General features: G+C 40.1%; 2 protein-coding genes across 2 annotated transcripts; both read right to left on the bottom strand.

The window, feature by feature from the left end:
* Window positions 1-9,722: 9,722 nt before the first annotated feature.
* Window positions 9,723-14,985, bottom strand: LOC128398851 (vomeronasal type-2 receptor 26-like). The gene is made up of 6 exons (XM_053360111.1): window positions 14,840-14,985; window positions 14,097-14,388; window positions 12,527-13,177; window positions 11,745-11,972; window positions 11,468-11,594; window positions 9,723-10,633 (listed from the first exon to the last, which is right to left on the bottom strand). The coding sequence occupies exons 1-6, from the start codon at window positions 14,983-14,985 to the stop codon at window positions 9,723-9,725; spliced, it is 2,355 nt and encodes a 784-aa protein (XP_053216086.1).
* Window positions 14,986-19,064: 4,079 nt separating this feature from the next.
* LOC128398850 (vomeronasal type-2 receptor 26-like) lies at window positions 19,065-24,745 on the bottom strand. Its single transcript, XM_053360110.1, has 6 exons — window positions 24,600-24,745; window positions 23,867-24,158; window positions 21,949-22,599; window positions 21,171-21,398; window positions 20,895-21,021; window positions 19,065-19,975 (listed from the first exon to the last, which is right to left on the bottom strand). Exons 1-6 carry the CDS (start codon window positions 24,743-24,745, stop codon window positions 19,065-19,067), a joined length of 2,355 nt encoding a protein of 784 aa, XP_053216085.1.
* Between the last annotated feature and the right edge of the window lie 342 nt (window positions 24,746-25,087).

Raw genomic sequence — 25,087 nt, 5'->3', positions numbered from 1 at the left:
AGCTACAACATCTACAATGCTGTTTATGTTGTGGCCCAAGCTTTGCATGCCATGTCTACATCCCAAGTCAAACACAGATAAATGGAAGGCCATGGAGAACTGAAGCTTCAGAATCAATGGCTGTGGCAGGTAAGGGGCTGAGCATCCTCATTTAACAAGACATGGGCATTATTTGCCCTGCCTCTTCACTGTGTACCACAGAAGAGGGAATGTTTGAAAATTGAAGTAGAAATCTACAGTGAAAATGAAAATATGAGTTTTATTCCAGCTGAGTTCTAGTCTCTCCCTTTTTCATTCCGCCTTCACCAACATGTACTTTACAGTTCATAAAGTTCATAAAGTAAATTTTATTATCCACCTTCCTGAGATAATGTGGGTATATATTTGTGAAATCCTCATTGTTATTATTTTTCCTAAACAGTTTTGACTAGCAGATACATTTTCCCAAGCAATTTCCTGTAAATATAATACAAGTTCTTTTCACAAATGAAGCATCACAAAACTCAGAGAAGTGTGAATTTGAGAGGAAAATTGTATTTCAGTTCACATATTTGTTCAAAAAGTGTGAATTGATTATTAAGATGCAAACAAAATTATATTTCTCCTCTTTCCCTATACGTTGGAATTGTAAAAAGGTTTTGAAATGTTTTCTTCATTACAGATACTGTACACTATTGTCCTATTTGTGTATGTATGTTCTATGTACTCAAACCCTTATACATTCTGTTTTATTTTGGAAGTAAAATTAAGTATTTCTATATAGAATGTTCCATGAACTTGAGTTATATGCAATGCCCATTTATTACCTGAATGGACCCACACAAAACACTGGTCTACATTCTTTATATGGTGAGTTCAAGCAATTCAGGATTTGCTTAGATACTGGGGTGTGTGGACATATATATTACATTTATTTGTGTATTTATTTTTCATTATTATTAACTACTATGACATTTCCATTCTCCTACCTTACTTTTCAGTTTTTCTTTTTTAAAAAATATTTTTTATTGAATTTCCAATTAACAAATGAATCATATCACATTAATTCCAAATTATACCAATACACAATAAATTCCAAATCTTTAGCCGAATTTTAAATTTTTGTTGGGGGTACCCATGCTTCAAGTTCAGAAAGGGTCCAATCATCTCATATTTCTGCTGCTTTGATGTTCTATTTTTCAGTTTCACCCCCTAACAAACAGTAAGCATTATTTGGCTGCTACAGTAAATGCTCTCAGTCTTCATTTGGATGTTTGGGGGTTTGTACCCCACTCAGAGTTTCCTTCGCTAAAGTTTTCTTTTGTACGGTACCTCTGCAAACCTTGGGGCTCCCCTAAACCTGCTCATACCATCCCTTTGCATGTGGATGATGGCTAAGGATCCATATTTACCGTATTTTTCGCTCTATAACACGCACCCGACCATAACACGCACATAGTTTTTAGAGGAGGAAAATCCGCAGGCATGCCACCCGTAGGCATTCCCTCCATAACACGCACAGACATTTCCCCTTACTTTTTAGGAGGAAAAAAGTGAGTGTTATGGTGCAAAAAATACGGTACCTCTTGAACTTGGCATATAGAAAGACTGATATGTAAACCCACAATGTATATTCCATGAAACCTACAGAGCCATCACTTTCAACAACTCAGAGATTGGGGTGGCAGACAACAGTATGTTATGAAGTCCTACTCAGAGCAGCCCCACTGAAATGAATGAATCTCAGTTATGCATGTGTATTAACTTCAATGGTTTAATATGAGTAAGACCAGCATTGAATACCACCTATAGACACAACGTTCGAAGAAAAAATACACCCACATTTTGTCAATAATATTTTCAGTAAGCTTGCAATGTTAGTGGCTTTCCCTTTCAACATAGAGATTCCTGTGGCTAAGCCAGCCAAATTCTCCATAGAATAAATAACAACTAGGGATTTTCTTTTAGTAATTTAAGAACATGCCCGTAGGTTTTATTTCACAACTGAGATTTGGCATTTATAGGATGGAATGGCCATGAATTTATATTATTCTCTGTGTATACCAAAAAAACAAAACAAAAAAGGAAATGTGAAAAAAATACTAAAACTGTAAAATTAGACATAGAACCAGTGCTTTTTTATGGGGCTACTCAATGGTACATAGGTGAACCTTTTTCTCTCCAGATGTTAAAAGTGTGGCATTTCCTGTAACAAAATCATGGTGAATAGTAGCACCTTTTATTCTTAAATGAAGAAGAAGCACTGCATAGAACAACACACACACACACACACACAGAGAGAGAGAGAGACCCAGCATACCTGTGGAATCTTGAAAATATCCACAAGTTTTGACACCTGAAGGGAGGTTGGGAATCCAGTCCCCCAATGACCCCAACCAGCTTAGTTTGAATATCACTGTTGTTAGTTGGAACAGAAATTCCCAAGGTGTGCATAATTAATTAAGAGATTAATTGGATTGTTTATGCCAGGTAACCTAGATTGTGTGTGGGTTTTTTGTATTTTGCTTTTGTATAAATAATGAATATACTATTAGCTCATCATGAGCAGTCATGAAGGCTTGCTGTTTCATTCATTAATTCTGAGCTGCAATGGCAAAAAAATGTGTACAGTGGTACCTTAGGTTACATACGCTTCAGGTTACATACGCTTCAGGTTACAGACTCTGCTAACCCAGAAATAGAACCTCGGGTTAAGAACTTTGCTTCAGGATGAGAACAGAAATCGCGCAGTAGCGGTGCAACAGCAGCCGGAGGCCCCATTAGCTGAAGTGGTGCTTCAGGTTAAGAACAGTTTCAGGGTAAGAACAGACCTCCGGAACAAATTAAGTTCTTAACCCGAGGTACCACTGTATTGCCTTGTAAGCCTTTTTATATACGTCTTTATAATAATGCGTTAGAACTGATCACTTTGCTGTTTAGTGCAATGTTCTTTGGAATCTCTGCAACTGAGGCCTTTGGGGCCACAGTCAATCGTTTGTTGTGGAATGTATTTGGGCTCACAGGACAGAAAAGTGTGCTGGGCTGCCAAAAGAATATAACCCTGGAAACTGAGGAGAGGCTGAGGATAATGTAAGTGAAATTCAAGAGTGGGATGGGGGGATACTTAGATTAATCAACGGTGTTAATCCTTTCATTTCTAAAATGTTCTGTACTTAGTCTTTGTGTGAAGAATGTTACTGCTGGTAGCAAAGGAACCTTCACATGCACAGCTGTATGTCTGGAAATGTCCACATAACCAAGAACCAACTGGAACAAATTTGCCTCCTTTTCTGAAGAAAAATCCGAGTAATTGGGGCTAAAGATTCCATGAAACTGCCAATTATTCTAAGCTTTTCCCTTTTCTGTTTGAATCAAGCTGCATCATTTTCTGAAAGGTATCCACTTTAACAACAGTGCTGGGGATAAGATCTCCTTTGACCACAATGGGGAGTTGGTGGCTGGATTTGATATTATCAACTGGATTATCTCCCCAAACCAAACCTTTCATAGAGTGAAGGTGGGGAAAATCGATCCCCAGGGTCCTCCAGAACAAGCATTCAGCATCAGTGAGAATGTGATACCATGGCACAAGTGGTTTAATCAGGTAGGATCCAATTTTGTGTTTGGAAAATATTTCAGTTTTGAGTGACCACTGACGTTCTGCCCTTTCCCAAAGCCATCTGAGTTGGTAGCCATCACTGCCTCCTGTGGAAGTCAGGCTCCTGAATCTTCCAACATTCACCATCACTGGAGGTCCATGAGTAGAGAGTGCTGGTGCATTCGGTTCCTGCTTCTGGGCTTTCCATAGGCATTTGGTCAGCAATAATAATAATAAAAACTTTAAAAGAGCCTGCTGGATCAGGCCAATGGCACATGTAGTCCACCATCCTGTTACCACAGTGAACAACTATCGAAAGCCCTACCTCACTTGGGATTCCCAGTAACTGGCATTCAGAGGCATAAGAGACAGAAAGCTGCCATCATGGCCACTGTGAGAAGGCAATGCTGGTCTAGAGGGCCCTTTTGTCTGATGTGGCAGAACTATTCCTATGTTCTCATGATGAGTACCCATCCTATAATAGGCACCCATCTTGAAGCACAAAACAGTTGGGTCTGGAATATGCCTATTTTTCTCCCCATCAACCTCCCAGCATTTCCAAGCTTAGCACAGCAGCATAAGATGAAACCTTAGAAGAGTAGTTCCCATGCTGCTTCAATATCATATAAAAGCCCTCATATCAATGAGATTCCAATGTTATTGTTCTCAAGATTAAGATTCTGTCATTTCCTTTTGAAACAGGTCCAGCCTCTTTCTTTATGCACTGAGCATTGCAATCCTGGCTTTAGAAAGAAAATGAAGGAGGGAGAGCCATTTTGCTGCTATGATTGCATCCCATGTCCAGAAGGGAAGATTTCAGAACAAAGGGGTAGGTAATATTTTGTATAGTTAAACCATTCCATTTTCAAAATATTTGCCTGAGTGTTACATTTCACATTGTATTTGAGCTTTAATGTGATGTTAAAACCACTTTTTGATATATGTCAAGGAGCTGTCAGACAAGCACATGTCATTCACAGGGCAGGAAAGAAGGTGAGGTATGAAGTGCACTTAGTTTTTATTCACAGAAAGTAATAATACAGCAGAGCTCCTCTGCCTCATCCCATTCAGCTGGAGCAATTGCTGAAACTGACCACTGGCCCTGCCTTGCTCCACTAGAGTCCCCCTGTGTATTCCAAGCAGACAGTCTGTGGCGAGGGGGTGGGTTCCTCCTCTGAGCATGTCTGGCCATTACTTATTTCACCAATTTATTTCTATTAATTTTCCAAATTTTTAACAGATTAACGACAAATTTATTCAAATTTAACAAATCATAAAATTGACTTTCCACCACCCTTTCTAGATACTACTTTAAATTGGGATGCTATCTGATGTTCTTGCAAATTAGGTATTCTGTTAGCACAGCACCACCCTTTCTAGATACTACTTTAAATTGGGATGATATCTGATGTTCTTGCAAATTAGGTATTCTGTTAGCACAGCACCTTAAGAGAAGCAGTGGGGGCATGATATTCATATGAAATTTCCTGCAATTAAAAAAAACCCAAAACCAATAATAAGGCCTTGCTTCATATCTCAAACTTTGTCTTTTTTGGGGGGGGGACCATGAACACGCAATAGGGCTATTTGTAATATAGCCACAGATCTCTTGGATACTTAATTATAATATCATATTTTATTTTTATGTTGTTTCATATGCCCAGAACTCTGGGATACTTTACAATACTATAAAAAGGGTATGTGAATTATTTTACATATACCGGGACCATTTCTTCACAAAAGAATTTGCAAACAAAGACAACCCAAATAAGCAACAAATATGGAACACTTCTGAGTCCTTATAGCCACTGTAAACTTGCTACTATAAACCATAAAACTCTAAAACAATTGAGAACAGACACTTCAGAGCATCAATGTGTTGGTGCAGTTCATGACTTTTTAAGTTTAAGACTCCTTTTTTTCCAGACCTGAATGACTGCTATGAATGTAGCAATGAAGACTATCCAAACAAAAACCAAGATACATGCATTCCAAAGGTTATGGTGCTAGGAATGTTTGTGAGGCACCACAACACTCCCATCATCAAAGCCAACAACTGGGACCTTACCTACATTCTCCTCATCTCCCTTCTGCTCTGCTTCCTGTGTGCTTTGCTATTTATTGGCCAACCTGGGAAGGTGACATGTCTCTTCCGACAAACTGCTTTTGGTCTCATCTTCTCGGTGGCTGTTTCTTGTGTGTTGGCAAAAACTATCACAGTGATTCTGGCTTTCATGGCCACCAAGCCAGGATCTCGAATGAGGAAGTGGGTGGGGAAAAGACTGACCAATTCCATTATGTTACCTTGCTTCCTTGCCCAAAACGGAATTTGTACTGTTTGGTTGGTAACCTTTCCCCCATTCCCAGACACCAACATTCACTCATTTGCTGAGGAAATTGTACTGGAGTGTAACGAGGGGTCTGTAACTATGTTTTACTGTGTGTTGAGCTACCTCGGCTTTCTGGCCATTGTCAGCTTTGCTGTGGCTTTCTTTGGCAGGAAGTTACCTGACAGTTTCAATGAAGCCAAGTTCATCACTTGCAGCATGTTGGTCTTTTGCAGTGTTTGGCTGTCTTTTATTCCATCCTACCTGAGCTCCAAGGGAAAGTACATGGTTGCAGTGGAGATTTTCTCTATCTTGGCCTCTAGTGCTGGTTTGCTGGTTTGCATTTTTGCACCAAAATGTTACATCATTGTGCTCAGGCCCGAACTGAATAGCAAGGAACAACTAATAAGAAGGAAAACTTGAATAGCTGAAATGTATTTGTATTTAGCTGTAGTCTGCAGTGTGGAGTTTACTATGTATGAATGAAATCTCTGACTGTGTGACATTTTTTGGATTAGGTACAATAAAACACAACAAACAATGAACACATTTTCTTTACTTGGAACTATAATCACTAAAAACAATACAGCACATGCCCACAAAGAGGTAAACATGAAAATTATTTGTCTGACATGTGAACAATACGATAGCTCCTATGAGTCCAAGAATAAAATTAGGCCTTTTTTTGCTTGAAAAATTGTGGTCAGGCAGCAAGCTTTACTTCAACCTCAACCAATGGCTTCAAGTTACAAGAAAGAGACTCCCACTGAACATACAGAAAAACTTTCCAACAGTAAGAGCTTTTCAACAGTGGAACAGTCTCCCTCGGGAGGGCGTGGAATCTCATTCCTTGGAAGTATTTAAGCAGAGGTTGAGTTGTCATCTGTCATGGATGCTTTAGCTGAGATTCTTGCATTGCAGGGGGTGGACTAGATGGCCCTCAGGGTTCCTTCCAACTCTACGATTCTACAATTCTATAACCCTATAACCCACATCATGTTGCCAGCCAATGAATTTTCACTTTCTCATTTTTTTGCTTACTCCTTGCTTCACAATAAATGTGCAAAAAAAGTTCTATTCAGAACTTTCATCACAACTCTAGTGAAGTCCTCTTTATTTGCCATGGCATTTCACTATATAATGTTAAATTGCCTGGTGTTCTTGCTGTTTTGTTTTGTTTTTTACTCTTTAAAAAGGCATTCTAATGTTTTCTTTTGTTTCATAGCACCTTGCCAGGGATTTTCACTGAAGGTCTGTATATACATCTTCAAAATACATACATAAGTTCCTAAACAGAGTAGTTCTAGTATTAAACATATTTATTTCTTCTCTGGCTCTTAGACAAGAGCTTGGACTTCTGCAAAGCAAGCTATAACAAGCTGGCATTATTTATACCAATATAACCTATGTTAGTATAAGTTATTCTTATTCCAAACTCTGTTCAGGAGCCTGTTGGCTAAGATATAAGATGGGTGTGGGCCTTGATTTTGAGGATTGGGTTCTAGATGATAAGACTGAGTTAAATGGAGTTTGAAATAGATGCAAGTCTCTCCTTGTCCTCCCCACCACCACTTCCCCAAACACACCCATTTTGGATTTATGCCAGTTTAAGTTATGCCAGCTGAGTCCTGGCTCTGCCAGGGTGAAAGAATTACACAGAATTACACAGGGTGAAAGAATTACACAGTCCCCCTGGGTCCGGAAAGTCCAAGATTCACTAAATCCAAACTTTCTCATCCTACTGGAACTTGGGTTTGGATTGTTCTGTCCATCACATTTTGTACTGTGGGTTAATGCAAGCCCAAATGTCCCTTCTAATCCAGGTAGGGGGGGGCCTCTTTTCAGAGGTGACAAATATATTTTCTTCAGTTATTCCACAGGGAATAACAAATTTTGAGTTGGTGTTTAACTTCACTTCTTATTATCAAAAGGATAATTCACCAGTATGTTAGCAACCACAACTAGAAATCATAGCATGCTGAAACAGATTATATAAATTAAAACATTTAGAGTTACAGTTAGAGAGTGACATATGCAGGCTGCTCTATGATATTTACACATTAGACTTGAGCCTTCAAAGATGGAAATAATTTTAGCTGATTTTCACATTTCCAACTAGATATATAAAAAAAATTTAGCCGCTCATTATAATTATGTGTCTTATGACAATTGCATTTATTTTGTCTATAGAAGCTATATATAAATGAATGGTTTGATTCTTCTTTTTCTGTATCTTTATGGTTCCTTATGCGAAACTCTGAAGTACAAAATTCCTTGCCTATCTATCTCTGAAGGATTGTTTGCATGAGGGCATAAAAAATCAGGATGTTTAGGCTGCAAGCTTCATTGAGATTCTTCAAATTGTAGGAAACTGTAAGAATAGTTAAGGATGTTTTGGAGAACTGATAGTCAAGGAAGATGGACGATAGCTGGGTGAAGCATGATTCCTGAGAATCCAGAGTACCTGGGTTCACAGAATAACGAAGGAAAGAAGTGAAGCAAAACAGTTTAAACCCCTTGACCGGTGACCCCTCTTTATGCATGCATATATAATATGACCTAATGACTTATCGTGCTTGAAAACCCTCATTAAAGCTTCATTTAAATGTAACTTGAGGGCAGTTCCCTTAACTGGCAGTTCTCTGAACAACTGGTTTAGGGAGGCTGCCCTATTTCAATAGCTCCTCTAATAAACAGGGTCCCTAGGGGATGCGGAGCGTCTATATCTCTCTTGGTTGTGTTTTTATTTAAGATGTTATTTCCTCACCTGGAAATGAACCATTAACTGGTGATTTAGGGGTACATTCTCATCACAAACTCATCTCATCATCATTCTGACTCACTATCATTCATGATATTTCTATGATGCATTAGCTTGAATTATAGCAGGGGCTGTTTGTTTCATTTAATATGCATTGGTGGACATTGAAAGGTGTCATTAGATGAGGTTGCCTCTGTTGCCTCTGTGCCCTTGGATTGTCCATCTTTTAGTTCTAAACATATTCTTGCTTTGGCTACCATAGCATTGAGAAACTCATATTGAAAAAGTCTCCCTTTCAGAGGTGGTTCCTTCAACAATTCCCCTGAGATTTCTCCTTCTCTTGCCATAATGTATTATTTCACATATTTCATAGAATCATAGATTTGTAGAGTTAGAAGGACCCAAAAGGTCATCTAATCCAATCCCATAAAATGCAGACATTTCAGCTAAGGCATCCATGGCAGATGGACATCCAACCTCTGCTTAAAAACCTCCAATAAAGGAAAGTCCATAACCTCAGAAGGGAGTCAATTCCAAACAACTCTTATTGTCAGGAAGTTCTTCCTGACGTTTAATCAGAAAGTCATTTCTTGTAACTTGAATCCATTGGATTGAGTCCTTTCAGTGCATCTAGTTCTTCCAAAGTGTTACATTCATCCCAACTGAAATTCAGTTTGTAAGTGTGGATCCAGTTCTCCCATCTGTTGAGGCCATCTTGAATCCTTATGAGCTAGCCCTCAATGTTTGGTGTCATCTGCAAATTTGATGACCATCCCTTGAATTCCCACAGACAAGTCGTTTATAAAAACGATTAACATCAATGGGGACAGAACGGAAACCTGTGGAACCCCACTTGTCACTTGCTGATATGGAAACTTCCACAGGGAAACAAGAATTGCTTCCAGTATTCAATAGCAATCACATGAGAATAATATTATACTGTACTATTGTGAAAGGAAATGTAATTTGTGGGTTTCCTAGGGAACGTTTGATTCAGTCTTCACCTTAAAATTTGCAACAATGTGGAGAAAATAAAAAACAACAACAAAATGGACAATTACATTCTTTGAGATTTTCTCCTTATCAGCTGTTCCTTGTTGTTCAGCTCAGGTCTCAAGACAATTATGTAACATTTTGGGGAAAAGATGCAACCCAGCAGTCCAGCACTGGAAGTTAAAATAGAGAAGATCTCCACTGCCACCATGTATTTTCCCTTTGTGCTCAGGTAGGAAGGAATAAATGATAACCAAACACTGCAAAAGACAAACATGCTGAAAGTGATGAACTTGGCTTCATTGAAACTGCCAGGTAACTTTCTGGCTAGGAAAGCCACAGTGAAACTGACAAATGCCAGGAATCCCAGGTAGCCAAGTACACAGTAGAACATAATCACAGACCCCTCATTACATTCTAATACAATTTCTGAAGTGAAGGAGTGCATGTCAACATCTGGGAATGGGGAAGAGGTTGCAAGCCAAACAGTACAAAGAAGTGCTTGGAGGAGGGAGCACGAAAGAACAATGCAGCAGGCCAGACTCTTTCCCACCCACTTCCTCATTTTGGATCCAGGTTTGGTGGCCATGAAAGCCAGAACTACCGTGATGGTTTTTGCCAGCACACAAGAAACAGCCAATGAGAAGATGATGCCAAAAGCATTTTGTCGGAAGAGACACATCACCAGATGGGGTTCTCCAATAAACAGAAATGCACAAAGGAAGCAAAGCAGGAGTGAGATGAGGAGAGTATAGGTGAGATCCCGGTTGTTGGCTTTGACAATGGGAGTATTGTGGTGTTTTATAAACGTTGCTAGCACTAGAGCTGTGATCATAGAAGATGAAAGAGCGAAAGAGGCTAAACAGAGGCCCAAAGGTTCTTCATAAGACAAGAAGCTAACATCCTTCGGAATACATTGGTCTTGTCTTTCGTTTGGATATTTTTCATCTGGGCATTTATAACAATCAGTTGCATCTGAAAAAAGGATAGAATCTTTGTGTAACTAGAAATTACAGCCTCATGCAATAAACGTATGGCTGTAATCTTTTAATGCCTTTGTAAATCAGACATTTGAGTATTGTAATGAGCTTAGCCTTGAATTTTGTTGTGGGTTTGGTGTGGAGGGGCATTAAAAGCAAAGGTACTTGTCACCACAGTCCTAAGATGGTGAGATTCAGCCTTCTCAGCCTTCTGCGTGTTTCCAGCTCAGCTCTCACATACCACAAGGCTATGATTCTCTATCTACCTGCCAGGTGGGGTGGGGTGGGGGAAGGCCCATCCATTTGTCCAGAAGGAACCATCACTTAGTTGAAGCTCTTGTAACCCAGATCATTATTTTAGGATGGGGGTCATAATGCCCAGCCACAGCCATTACCTAATTAAAGAGATCCTTATGAAGGTGCTTAAGTGACACACTAAGGACATTATCTTACCACTGCCCAGTTAGCAATGGAATCTTTCAATGCACCATCACCTCCAAACCTACAACAATATTCAAGGGTAAGCTCAAGTATATTACAATGCTTAAATGTCTGATTTAAGAAGACATTAAGACATTACAACCATATGTTTTTGAATGTTGCAGTAGAAATTATCCACTGGTGCACAAATGAAAGCCATGGCAATCTATTTAAGGAAATTAAGGTCAACTCTGTTGACAGAGAGAAATGTCTGGTTTTGAAAGGCATGGAAAAGTGTTTCTTCAGCTGATATTCTGCTGATCAAAAAGAAACCCAAGTCTCCATGTCCAATTATTAAAAGGAAGCTGAGCTACATCTGTCTGATAATGCTGTATATAACATTTTTTACCTTTGTGTTCTGAAATCTTTCCTTCTGGGCATGGAATGCAATCATAGCAGCAAAATGCCTCGCCCTCCTTCACTTTCTTGCAAGAACCAGGGTAACAACTCTCACTGCACACAGATAGAGGCTGTGCCTAAAGTGTAAGTGAAAGGGGTTAATGATAATCTTGATGATAAGGAGCTTGGAACCCTTAAAATCTAGATCAATTCTCAAAAGTTACACAACAGTCACAAAATCCAGCATTTAATACGGGCATTAGAGAATTATCCAAAATTGTCTCTACCTGGTTAAATTCCCTGTGCCATCTTATAGCATCCTCATTGATTTTGAACGCTTGGTCTGGAGGAGCTTTGGGATCAAGCCTCCCAACTTTCACTCTATGAAAGGATTGGTTTGCGGGGAAAATCCAGTTCATGATATCAAAACCAGCTGCTAACTCCCCATTCTGGTCAAAGGAAACTTTTCCCCCTGCACTGTTGTTAAATGAGACGCCTTTCATAAACTGGTGGAGCTGAATTGATAGGGAAAGAGCAAGAATTGGAAAATTCTGCAACTTGAGCTTCTTTGTACGGTGATAAAAGTGAAATAGATTCCATTTTTGCAAGGTTTCCCAAATAGAACATATTATGAATGCTATTTTCATTAAAATCCATATTTTGGGGCTCACATTCCCCCAAATATATGTTCCTTTTTTGTTCACAATATTTGATTGGAGAACAACATTGTAAAATCAGAAGAATTTCAGATTTCAGAGGAAAGCTGCATTTAACTTCCTGTATTAGTTAGGGAAGTGTGGATTTGTATGCATTAAAATATACACCGAATGACTTTTCCCATGTCTCTAATATTCATTACCTGCCAAAGGCATTGGCCCTGACATTTCTGCATGCCTCTGTTCTTCATTACACTGTGCTTGAGACTAGATGAGGACATAGCATGTAAAGCATGGGCCATAACATAGACAGCATTATAGATACTGTAGCTGTGGGAGGTCATGCTCATTTCAAAAAAAGATGCAGGCAGACTCTCCAGCTTTTCCTCCCCAGTGCAAATGTCTCCATCCACCTTGACTGCATCTGTATTTGGGAATACACAGCCAAAGGCCTGTTGCCAGAAGTCCTTGATAAAACCATCTCCTGTGGCACTGGATGGGTTTCTGCTTCTAACAAATTCTTGAAATCCTGGTAGATCATTGGCATGAATTGTAAATGAGAGAGATCCATGGATTATTTCTGTATCCCAAGTCTTCTGATACACCATTGAAGTGAGGTCCATCTGGGCTGATATTATCCACACTATACCTTTTGACTTATTCTTTATATGTTCTTGTCCTGACAGATATGGAAACCATCTCAAGAACACAATCCCATAAGATTCTCCATATGCCACCACTACATGGGCTTTACTGTCTATGATTTTATCATGTATTTTACCCCCCTTGTTAAACATGTCATTAATATCAGTGACAACGGTCAATGTTGGGCTTCTTTCTATGAAGGCAAAGCAGATACCACTCTGAGAAAAAGGCGGAACCACACTTTGCACAAATCTTTCTCCATTGTCATTATCCATAGTTAGGAGTCCAATCCAAGTCCACCTGAAATGCAGAAGCAAAGAAAGAATCCCTGCAAACTGACTGTTTTCTCTGGGCACCATCTGGTAGAATGGGATGCCTGGCGTTTTGTCATTCATCACTGGAGCAGGGCCATAAATGAGCTAAAGAAAAGAGTGGAGAGGAAAGAATGGGATTGTATTCTTGTGAATTTGGAGGAGGAAGTAGGTTGTATGCCTACATACATAAGACCCTTAGAAGGTTCTTAACAGCTAGAACCAGCAAATGTTTAAATCTAAGGAAGGATTCAAATGGTTAAATAACCAGACAGGCTTCTTGATAACAGCCCTCAAGTATGGGTCCTTAACGAAGTGTCTCTGTGTCTGATAACAAATGGGTGGGTGCCCTTCTCTCAACTCATTGGCAGTTAGTTAGAAATGACCAGGACAAAGCTGAGTTCTGTTTGTGTGTAAGCTAGGAGGCTAGGAAGCCAGAGACAGATAGTCCTAATCAAAGTAGACCTTTTGAAATGAATGAATGTCAGTTACACATGTGCATTAACTTCAATGGTTTAATATGGGTAGGAGAAGTGTCGAATACCACCTATAGACAGAAAGTTCAAAGACAAAATACACCCACATTTTGTCAATAATATTTTCAGTAAACTTGCAATGTTGGTAGCTTTTCCTTTCAGCAGAGGTTCCTGTGGCTGAGTCAGCCAACTTTTCAGTAGCATAAATAAAAACTTGGGATTTTTCTTTTACTAATTTAAGAACACGCGCAGAGGTTTTATTTCACAGCTGAGATTTGACATTTATAGGATGGAATGACCATGAATTTATATTACTCTGTGTATACCAAAAAAACCCCAAAAAAATGAATTGTGAAAAAGTACTAAAACCGTATAATTACAAATAGAACCAGTGCTTTTTTTTCTGGGGATACTCAATGGTACATAGGTGAACCTTTCTCTCTCTGCATGATAACATTGTGGCATTTTCTATAACAACCTCATGGTAAGTACTGGCACTTTTTTTTTCTCAAAAAAGAAACAAACACACACACAAAAGAGACCCATCATACCTGTGGAATCTTGTAAATATCCACCAGTGTTGCCACTTGAAGTGAGGTTGGGGGGTCCAGTCCCCCAATGACTCCAATCAGGTTAGTTTGGACATCACAGTTGTAATTTGGAACAAAACCTCCCAGGGTATATATGAGTAGCATTGTAGCATGGTAGGTCCACTTGTCAGTGAAATAGCTGTCATAGATGTGGAAGCCCAAGGTGACATTGTGTAAGAGCTGAGGGTTTTCATTGATCTCTTTTACCGCAAATGCCAAGGCCAGGATGTGCTGATAATTCTTAGGTGCAGCACTAGAAGGTAAGTTGTATTCGGAATCATAAGGAACCATCACATGTTGTAAAAAGTATTGCAAATGTTATAAAAATAATATATTCTATATATCATCTCATTATTCATATTCATCTAACAACTTTCTTGAGGTAACCTTACCTTTTTGTGGCCCATACAAAGTTTAAAACAACAACAACCAAATATTACCACTGTTCATCAAAACATATGCTTTATTATTGTATATCAGTAAAGTAGCAATTCAGAGCAGGGTGTTCCAAAATAAACAGTATAATTTAAGATCTTCAGGATGTGATGTTTGATACAAATGACTGGGCATAGCTTTCCCTCTTTTTTAAAAAAACCAGTTGTTTCTTTGGATAGTTTATTACCTTTCAAAACAAATAATTCATGGAATGAAAATTAAGACTGATAACGGATAATAGCTTTAAAATATTATAGTTAAGCCCTTACGCAAGCTCTTCGGGCAAAGGTGATGGGGGTTTTTCAATGAAGCTGATTGCACTGGAGATGATGAAAGTGTGGGAAGCGATAGCTCCAATGATTCGGTCTCCTGACTGGTGGTACTCATGAAGCGGAGGGTGTGGATCATCAACCATGCACTTAATGATGTGCGCTTTGCTTGCCATGTGAGGAAGCAGTACCAGAAGCAAGAGGAACAATAACAGCATTGTGGGCAGAAATGTTTTCTCTAGATGCAGATTTCTTATTTTTATCTCAAAAAGCTCAGGATGGAAATATATAGGGTCAGAAATCAGACTGACACATTATTGTCTAATAGTCTTAATTCCTAAACCAGTCCTAGATTTCTGGAGGGCATTTTTATACCATTATTCAAAAACTATGCTATTAGTTTTCCTGGAGTCCACAGTAAACTGCACTGTAGTGTTGGAAAGTAGCTCGTTAATTAGAGTACTTTGGATAATTAAAGAGGGAAGTAGTCACCAATTCAACAAGGAGCTTTCCATGTGGAATTGCTGAGGACATGTTTTTCATGTCTGAAATTAACTTTTTCTTTCTTTCCATCATTTAAGGATCTCAAGGGGCACCTGAATAGGCTGTGAGAAACAAGAAATTTGCCCAGAGCCAGGGGAAATGGGGGTGTTTGATCATAGGAATGTCTTCCAGCAGAACAGGGGTACCCAAAGTGAATCCTCTAGAAGTTGTTAGACCCCCCCAACCCCATCATAACTGACCACAGACCAGGTAGATGGGATTTTTAGTCCAAAAACCTATTGAGTACAAGACATTGTCTATGCCTGTTTCAGGACACAGTCAGTGGTTTGAAGCTGGTGCCCACTGGAACTGGTATGGTAGAGAGGCCAACTGTAGTGATGTTGGGAAATCTTAGCAAGTTAAAACTTTGGCTCATGCTAAAGAAGAGCATTGTGGGAGAGCCAAATGCTGTAGGATCCTGGTAAAGTGTATCTGTTTCTTTAATTGCAGACTTTCTGTCCTTAAGAGTGTGAATAAATTATCTTCTCCATCTGTAGAAAAGGGAATTTCTAGTTGATTTATGGTTCTTGACACCTGGCTGTCCCGGACGTGGATTCAGTGTGAATTGGTTATCTTGTTTATTTACAACTCAAAGAATCTGGTTGTCTGTGGGAATGCTTTAATTTTCAAGGTCTTGGGATAAACAGCATTCTGCTGCCAATTCTCCTAACTAGTTTGAGTTATTGTTCCCCTATCTAACCATTGATGAATTGCTAATTAATCTAAAGAACTGATTGGCTTTTGAGTTTTGAATCCATGTGGGTTCAAAGGGGATAAAACCTTAGGGAGCCCACTTGCAATTCACAGCCTGCCTCACCTCTTCTATTCTACTATGTGGAACTTTTGTCATTCAAAGAGGGCTTGCCCTGATGCTCGGGGATGCGGAATCAGCCAAGAGTGTTATGAACCTTTCTATTTCTTCTTTTCGTTCTCATTGTGAATATGTTTTGTAGCAAGTGATATTATACAATGTTTTTATTTTCTGTTTGAAACTTGTAAGTGATGTGCAAACTTTTATGATTGAATAATCTTGTTTTTTGATAAATTCTCAAAAAATGACTTTTTCCTGTTTCTGTCTTTTGTGCCTTCTGCTAGGGAAGCTAAACCAGCACCTGACCACTTAGTTGCCTACCACACCGGTTGGATTTCTGTCTGTGTCACGGTAAAGTGTCACAGGGTGGGGCAGACCGGTAACACTGAAGAGTAATCTCCTTCCTTAGGTTACTTTTCTGGGCTGTTCTAAGATAAGGAAGTGGTGGCAGCAACTACTGTTTTTGTTTATTTCCTGTTCTGAAAAAGAGCTTCTGCGCACCCCCCTCTCTCAGCCGGGTCTTGCCGGACTTGGAAAGCAGGTGGGGGAGTGCACACGAATGCTACACCAAACATAGGTGGAAATAGAACTAATGAAAAGCAGAGCCAAAGTTAGTGGCCAGCACAGTCAATTCTATTTGAATACAGAATCGGCGGGGGGGGGGGGAGCAACAATAAAGGCAAGAGCTGAAGCAGTACCCCTGGAGCAGTACTGAGCTTTCTTCACACCCTGGAGTCTAGAATTATTTCTGTTTTGTACTCTTCCTCTCCTTCTATCATGACAGGAAGTGCAGGTGCATGTCTAGATGCCTGGTAAGGGTGTGTAGGCACGATGGATGATCTGTGGAAGACTGGTTGAATCTTCATAGTTACAGGCAATTGAAGCCTGAAAGTCATGTGGTTGATCATCATTCCAGCTATGTGTCACTCCTTTAAGGCAATTCACTTTCAATTGAACTCTTATATTGGCATTTTAAGTGGTGTGCACATTACCAACTTGATATATATTAGCAACTCATTATAATTATTTATTTATGATAATTGCATTTATTTTCTCTATATAATCTATGTATAAATGAATGGTTTGTTTTTTCTATTTCTGTATCCTTATGATGCCTTATGAGAACCTCTGAACTACTAAATTCCTTGCCTGTCTATCTCTGAAGGATTGTTTGAATAGCTTGAGGGCACAACAAAGCAGGATGTTTAGGCTACATGCTCTACCTTCATTGAGATTCCCCAAATTGTAGGAAACGGTAAGAATAGTTAAGGATGTTTTGGAGGACTGATTGTCAATGAAGATGGACGATAGGTGGATGAAGCATGATTCCAGAGACTCCAGAGTACTGGGTACGCAAGATAATGAAGGAAAGAAGATAAGGCAGTGAAGCAAGACAGTTTGAACCCCTTGGCCTGTGACTTCTCTTGATGCATGCATGAATGCTATGACTTAATGATGTATTGTGTCTGCAAAACCCCATAAGAGCTTTGTGTAAATGTGCCTTAGGGCAGTTCTCTTAACTGGCAATTCTCTGAACACCTGGTTTTGGGCGGCTCCCAAATCCAATAGCTGCTTTAATAAACTGGGTTCCAACCGGATACTGAGCTTCTATATCTCTCTTGGTTCTGTTTTTCTTTAAGGTGTTATAGAATCACCTGGGCACAAACCATTAAGAGCTGTTTTAGGAATAAATTCTTATCACAAACTCATCTCATCATAATTCTGACTGACTATTCTTCATGACATGTGATGCATCAGCTTCAATTATAACAGGATCTGTTTGTTTCGTTTAATATACCGTATTTTTCGCCCTATAGGACGCACTTTTCCCCCTCCAAAAATGAAGGGGAAATGTGTGTCCTATGGGGCAAATGCAGGCTTTCGCTGAAGCCTTGAGAGCGAGAGCGGTCCGTGCGCACAGACGCCTCTCGCTCTCCAGGCTTCAGGAAGCTCTGCACAACCCTTGGGAGACCGGTGCAACTTCGCGCCGATCTCCCAAGGGTTGCGCAGAGCTGCCTGCATTCTGAAGCCTGGGGCGCGCTGAAGAGCGCGCCCGGGCTACGCGCAGCTCTCCGGAACCCTAGGGAGACTGGCGCGACTTCCCGGGCTTCCCCCGCCCCAGCCCTGCGTTTGGGGGAAATAAAAAAAAATATTTATTTCCCCCGCAAAAAAACTAGGTGCGCCCTATGGGAAGGTGCGCCCTATGGGGTAAAAAATACGGTACATTGTGGAGACTGTAGACATTGAAACGTGTCTTTAGATGAGGTTGCCTCTGTTGGCTCCGTGGCCAAAGATTGGCCAACTGGTAAAGGTAAAGGTAAAGGTACCCCTGCCCGTACGGGCCAGTCGTGACCGACTCTACGGTTGTGCGCTAATCTCACTCTAGAGGCCGGGAGCCGGCGCTGTCCGAAGACACTTCCGGGTCACGTGGCCAGCGTGGCGAAGCTGCTCTGGCGAGCCTGCACCAGTGCAGCACACGGAAACGCTGTTTACCTTCCCGCTATAAAGCGGTACCTATTTATCTACTTGCACTTAAGGGTACTTTCGAACTGCTAGGTGGGCAGGAGCTGGGACCGAGCAACGGGAGCTCACCCCGCTGTGGGGAATCGAACCGCCGACCATACGATCGGCAAGTCCTAGGCACTGAGATTTTACCCACAGCGCCACCCGCGGCCCTCAGCACCACCCGCGGCCAACTGGTAGTTCTATAAATATTCTAATTCTTGAATGGACCACCATAGGACTGAAGAACTCAAACTGAAAAAGTCTCCCTTGTGGAGGTGCTAAATTCAACAATTCCCCAGAGATTTCCCCTTCTATTTCCACTAGAGGTGCCATAATGTATTATTCTACGTATTTCAAAATGGACAATTACATTCTTTGAGGTTTTCTCCTGATCAGCTGTTCCTTGTTGTTCAGCTCAGGTCTCAAGATAATTATGTAACATTTTGGGGAAAAGATGCAACCCAGTAGTCCAGCACTGGAAGTTAAAATAGAGAAGATCTCCACTGCCACCATGTATTTTCCCTTTGTGCTCAGGTAGGAAGGAATAAATGATAACCAAACACTGCAAAAGACAAACATGCTGAAAGTGATGAACTTGGCTTCATTGAAACTGCCAGGTAACTTTCTGGCAAGGAAAGCCACAGTGAAACTGACAAATGCCAGGAATCCCAGGTAGCCAAGCACACAGTAGAATATAACCACAGACCCCTCATTGCATTCTAATACAATTTCTGAAGTGAAGGAGTGCATGTCAACATCTGGGAATGGGGAAGAGGTTGCAAGCCAAACAGTACAAAGAAGTGCTTGGAGGAGGGAGCAGGAAAGAACAATGCAGCTGGCCAGACTCTTTCCCACCCACTTCCTCATTTTGGATCCAGGTTTGGTGGCCATGAAAGCCAGAACCACTGTGGTGGTTTTTGCCAGCACACAAGCAACAGCCAATGAGAAGATGATGCCAAAGGCACTTTGTCGGAAGAGACACATCACCATATGGGGTTCTCCAATAAACAGAAATGTACAAAGGAAGCAAAGCAGGAGTGAGATGAGGAGAGTATAGGTGAGATCCCGGTTGTTGGCTTTGACAATGGGAGTATTGTGGTGTTTTATAAACGTTGCTAGCACTAGAGTTGTGATCATAGAAGATGAAAGAGCTAAAGAGGCTAAACAGAGGCCCAAAGGTTCTTCATAAGACAAGAAGCTGACGTCCTTCGGAATACATTGGTCTTGACATTTGTTTGGATATTTTTCATCTGTGCATTTATGACAATCACTTGTATCTGAAAAAAGGATGGAATCTTTGTGTAGCTAGAAATTACAGCCTCATGCAATAAACATATGGCTGTAATCTTTTAATGCCTTTGTAAAACAGACATTTGAGTATTGTAATGAGCTTAGCCTTGAATTTTTTTTGCGGGTTTGGTGTGGAGGGGCATTAAATGCAAAGGTACTTGTCACCACAGTCCTAAGATGGTGAGACTCACAGCACTGACTGCATCAACAGATCTCATTTCTCCATGGTTCACAGCTTTGGATGTAGCACAAATCCAGCATGTCTTTGTCTCTCAGCTTCTCAGCCTTCTGCCTGTTTCCAGCTCAGCTCTCACACACCACAAGGCTATGATTCTCTATCTCCCTGCCAGGTGGGGTTGGGTGGGGGAAGGCCCATCCATTTGCCCAGAAGGAACCATCACTTAGTTGAAGCTCTTGTAACCCAGATCATTATTTTAGGATGGGGGTCATAATGCCCAGCCACAGCCATTACCTAATTAAAGAGATCCTTATGAAGGTGCTTAAGTGACACACTAAGGACATTATCTTACCACTGCCCAGTTAGCAATGGAATCTTTCAATGCACCATCACCTCCAAACCTACAACAATATTCAAGGCTAAGCTCAAGTATATTACAATGTTTAAATGTCTGATTTAAGAAGACATTAAGACATTACAACCATATGTTTTTGAATGTTGCAGTAGAAATTATCCACTGGTGCACAAATGAAAGCCATGGCAATCTATTTAAGGAAATTAAGCTCAACTCTGTTGACAGAGAGAAATGTCTGGTTTTGAAAGGCATGGAAAACTGTTTCTTCAGCTGATATTCTGCTGCTCAAAAAGAAACCCAAGTCTCCATGTCCAATAATTAAAAGGAAGCTGAGCTACATCTGTCTGGTAATGCTGTATATAACATTTTTTACCTTTCTGGTCTGAAATCTTTCCTTCTGGGCATGGAATGCAATCGTAGCAGCAAGATGGCTCACCCTCCCTCACTTTCTTGCAAGAACCAGGGTAACAACTCTCACTGCACACAGACAGAGGCTGTGCCTAAAGTGTAAGTGAAAGGGGTTAATGATAATCTTGATGATAAGGAGCTTGGAACCCTTAAAATCTAGACTAATTCTCAAAAGTTACACAACATTCACAAAATCCAGCATTTAATAGGGGCAGTAGAGTATTATCCAAACTGTCTCTACCTGGTTAAATCCCCTGTGCCATCTTATAGCATCCTCATTGATTTTGAACACTTGGTCTGGAGGAGCTTGGGGATCCAGCCTCCCAACTTTCACTCTACGAAAGGATTGGTTTGCAGGGAAAATCCAGTTCATGATATCAAAACCAGCTGCTAACTCCCCATTCTGGTCAAAGGAAACTTTCCCCCCTGCACTGTTGTTGAATGAGACACCTTTCATAAACCAGTGTAGCTGAATTGAAAGGGAAAGAGCAAGAATTGGAAAATTCTGCAACTTGAGCTTGTATTTAAAGTGACAAATGTGAAATAGATTCCATTTTTGCAAGGTTTCCAAATAGAACATATTATGAATGCTATTTTCGTTAAAATTACATTTTGGGGCTCACATTGCCCCCAATATATGTTCCTTTCTTGTTCACATTATTCGATTGCAGAACACCATTGTAAAATTAGAAGAATTTTTGATTTCAGAGGAAAGCTGCATTTAAATTTATGTATTAATTTGGGGAGTGTGTTTGTATACATTAAAATATGCATAGAATGACTTTTCCTCTATCTTTAATATTCATTACCTGCCAAAGGCTTTGGCCCTGACATTTCTGCACGCCTCTGTTCTTCATTACACTGTGCTTGAAACTAGATGTAGACATAGCATGTAAAGCATGGGCCATAACATAGACAGCATTGTAGATACTGTAGCTGTGGGAGGTCATGCTCATTTCAAAAAAAAAAGCAGGGAGACTCTCCAACTTTTCCTCCCCAGTGCAAATGGCCCCAACCACCTTGTCCGCATCTGTATTTGGGAATACACAGCCAAAAGCCTGTTGCCAGAAGTCCTTGATAAAACCATCTCCTGTGGCACTGGATGGGTTTCTACTTCTAACAAATTCTTGAAATCCTGGTAGATCATTGGCGTGAATTGTAAATGAGAGAGATCCATGGATTATTTCTGTATCCCAATTCCTCTGATACACCATTGAAGTGAGGTCAGTCTGGGCTGTTATTATCCACACTATACCTTTTGACTTATTCTTTATATGTTCTTGTCCTGACAGGTATGGAAACCATCTCAACAATGCAGTCCCATAGGATTCTCCATATGCCACCACTACATGGGCTTTACTGTCTATGATTTTGTCATGTATTTTACCCCCCTTGTTGAACATGTCATTAATATCTGTGACAACGGTAAACGTTTGACTTCTTTCTATGAAGGCAAAGCAGATACCTCTCTGAGAAAAAGGCGGAACCACACTTTGCACAAATCTTTCTCCATTGTCATTATCCGTAGTTAGGAGTCCAATCCAAGTCCATCTGAAATGCAGAAGCAAAGAAAGAATTCCTTCAAACTGACTGTCTTCTCTGGGCACCATCTGGTAGAAAGAGATGCCTGGCGTTTTGTCATTCATCACTGGAGCAGGGCCATAAATGAGCTAAAGAAAAGAGTGGAGAGGAAAGAATGGTATTGTATTCTTGTGAATTTGGAGGAGGAAGTAGGTTGTATGCCTACATACATAAAGACCCTTAGAAGGTTCTTAACAGCTAGAACCAGCAAATGTTTAAATCTAAGGAAGGATTCAAGTCGTTAAATAACCAGACAGGCTTCTTGATAACAGCCCTCTAAGAATGGGTCATTAAAGTAACAAAGAAAGTGTCTCGGTATCTGATATCAAATGAGTGTGTGCCCTTCTCTCAACTCATTGGCAGTTAGTTAGAAATGACCAGGACAAAGCTGAGTTCTGTTTGTGTGTACGCTAGAAGCTGGAAGTAGCAGGTAGGAAGCCAGAGAGAGATAGCCATGCTTGATTACTTTTTGAATCAGAGGTTGTGCCTGTAGGAGAAGTAAGACCCCTTTGGGGTGTTAATGAATCCAAGACTGCAGCTATGGGAGAAGCAAGAGCCTTTTGGTGTGTTAATGCTGTGAACCTCTCCATCATAGGCTCAGGTTGTATATATGCATAAGCAAACCATGTATCATAAAGACTATGCAGTGAAACACAAACCCTGGAACCTCAAATTGCTCAGAGATTGGGATGGTAGGCAACAGTATGTTATGAAGTCCTACTCAGAGTAGAAACATTGAAGTGAATGAATCTCAATAATGCATGTTAAACTTCAATGCATGTTAAACTTCAATGGTTTAATATGAGTAGGACCAGTGTTGAATAGACAGAATGTTCAAAGACAAAATACACCCACATTTTGACAGTAATATTTTTAATAAACTTGCAATGTTAGTGGATTTTCCTTTCAGCAGAGGTTCCTGTGGCTGACCCAGTCAACTCCTCAGTAGTATAACTAACAACTAGGGATTTTTCTTTTAGTAATTTAGAACATGCCCAGAGGTTTGTTTCACAGCTGAGATTTGACATTTATAGGATGGAATGGCCATGTGTTGAGTGCCTGGCGTGCTCTGGTCCATGGGGTCACAAAGAGTCGGACACGACTAAACGACTAAACAACAACAACATACCCAAAAAAGAGGAAATGTGACAAACTACTAAAACTACATGTTACACATAGAACTAGTGGATTTTCCTGGGGGTACATAGCTGACCCTTTCTCTCTCTAAATGTTAACATTGTGGCATTTTCTGTAACAACCTCATGGTGATTACTGGTACTTTTTTTCTCAAAAAAGAAAAAAAACACTGCATAGAAACACACACACACAAACACACACACACGAGACCCAGCATACCTGTGGAATCTTGTAAATATCCACCAGTGTTGCCACTTGAAGTGAGGTTGGGGGGTCCAATCCCCCAATGACTCCAATCAGGTTAGTTTCGACATCACAGTTGTAATTTGGAACAAAACCTCCCAAGGTGTATATGAGTAGCATTGTAGCATGGTAGGTCCACTTGTCAGTGAAATAGCTGTCGTAGATGTGGAAGCCCAAGGTGACATTGTGTAAGAGCTGAGGGTTTTCATTGATCTCTTTTACTGCAAATGCCAAGGCCAGGATGTGCTGATAATTCTTAGGTACTGCACTAGAAGGTAAGTTGTATTCTGAATCATAAGGAACAATTACATGTTGTAAAAAGTATTGCAAATGTTATAAAAATAATGTATTCTATATCTCATTATTCATATTCATCTAACAATTTTCTTGAGGTAACCTTACCTTTAGGTGGCCCATACAAATTTTAAATCAACAACAACCAAATGTTACCATTGTTCATCAAAACATATGCTTTCCTATTCTTTATCAGTAAAGTAGCAATTCAGAGCAGGGTGTTCCAAAATGGTATAATTTAAGATCTTCAGGATATGATATTTGATACAAATGACTGGGCATAGCTTTCCCTCTTTTTTTAAATAACAGTTGTTTCTTTGGATAGATTATTGCCTTTCAAACAAATGCTTAATGGAATGAAAATTAAGACTAATAACTAATATTAGTTTACAAAATATTACAATGAAGCCCTTACACAAGCTCTTCAGGCAAAGGTGATGGGGGTTTTTCAATGAAGCTGATTGCATTGGAGATGATGAAAGTGTGGGAAGCGATAGCTCCAATGATTAGGTCTCCTGACTGGTGGTACTCATGAAGCGGAGGATCTGGATCATCAACCATGCACTTAATGATGTGCGCTTTGCTTACCATGTGAGGAAGCAGTACCAGAAGCAAGAGGAACAATAACAGCATTGTGGGCAGAAATGTTTTCTTTAGATGCAGATTTCTTATTTTTATCTCAAAAAGCTCAGGACTAAAATATATAGGGTCAGAAATCAGACTGACACATTATTGTCTAATAGTCTTAATTCCTAAACCAGTCCTAGATTTCTGGAGGGTATATTTATACAATTATTCAGAACTGTGCTATTAGTTTTGCTGGAGTCCACAGTAAACTGCACTGTAGTGCTGAAAAGTAGCTTGTTAATTAGAGTACTTTGGATAATTAAAAAGGAAGAAGTC

The sequence above is a fragment of the Podarcis raffonei genome, chromosome 13 (genome assembly GCF_027172205.1).
Source record: "Podarcis raffonei isolate rPodRaf1 chromosome 13, rPodRaf1.pri, whole genome shotgun sequence".
Classification (NCBI taxonomy): Eukaryota; Metazoa; Chordata; class Lepidosauria; order Squamata; family Lacertidae; genus Podarcis; species Podarcis raffonei.
Note: the sequence above shows the minus strand (reverse complement) of the source record. Positions and strands in the feature narration are given on the sequence as shown.

Coding starts and splice junctions, on each gene's coding strand:
- LOC128398851 (XM_053360111.1), bottom strand. CDS start 14,985: ATGGTTGATGATCCACACCCTCCGCTTCATGAGTACCACCAGTCAGGA. Junction 11,973..12,526: donor CAAATACAGATGCAGTCAAG/GTGGATGGAGAC, acceptor CTATCAATTCAG/CTCCACCAGTTTATGAAAGG. Junction 11,595..11,744: donor GGCACAGGGAATTTAACCAG/GTAGAGACAATT, acceptor CTTACACTTTAG/GCACAGCCTCTATCTGTGTG.
- LOC128398850 (XM_053360110.1), bottom strand. CDS start 24,745: ATGGTTGATGATCCAGATCCTCCGCTTCATGAGTACCACCAGTCAGGA. Junction 24,159..24,599: donor CCTTTGCCTGAAGAGCTTGT/GTAAGGGCTTCA, acceptor CTTACCTTCTAG/TGCAGTACCTAAGAATTATC. Junction 21,399..21,948: donor CAAATACAGATGCGGACAAG/GTGGTTGGGGCC, acceptor CTTTCAATTCAG/CTACACTGGTTTATGAAAGG.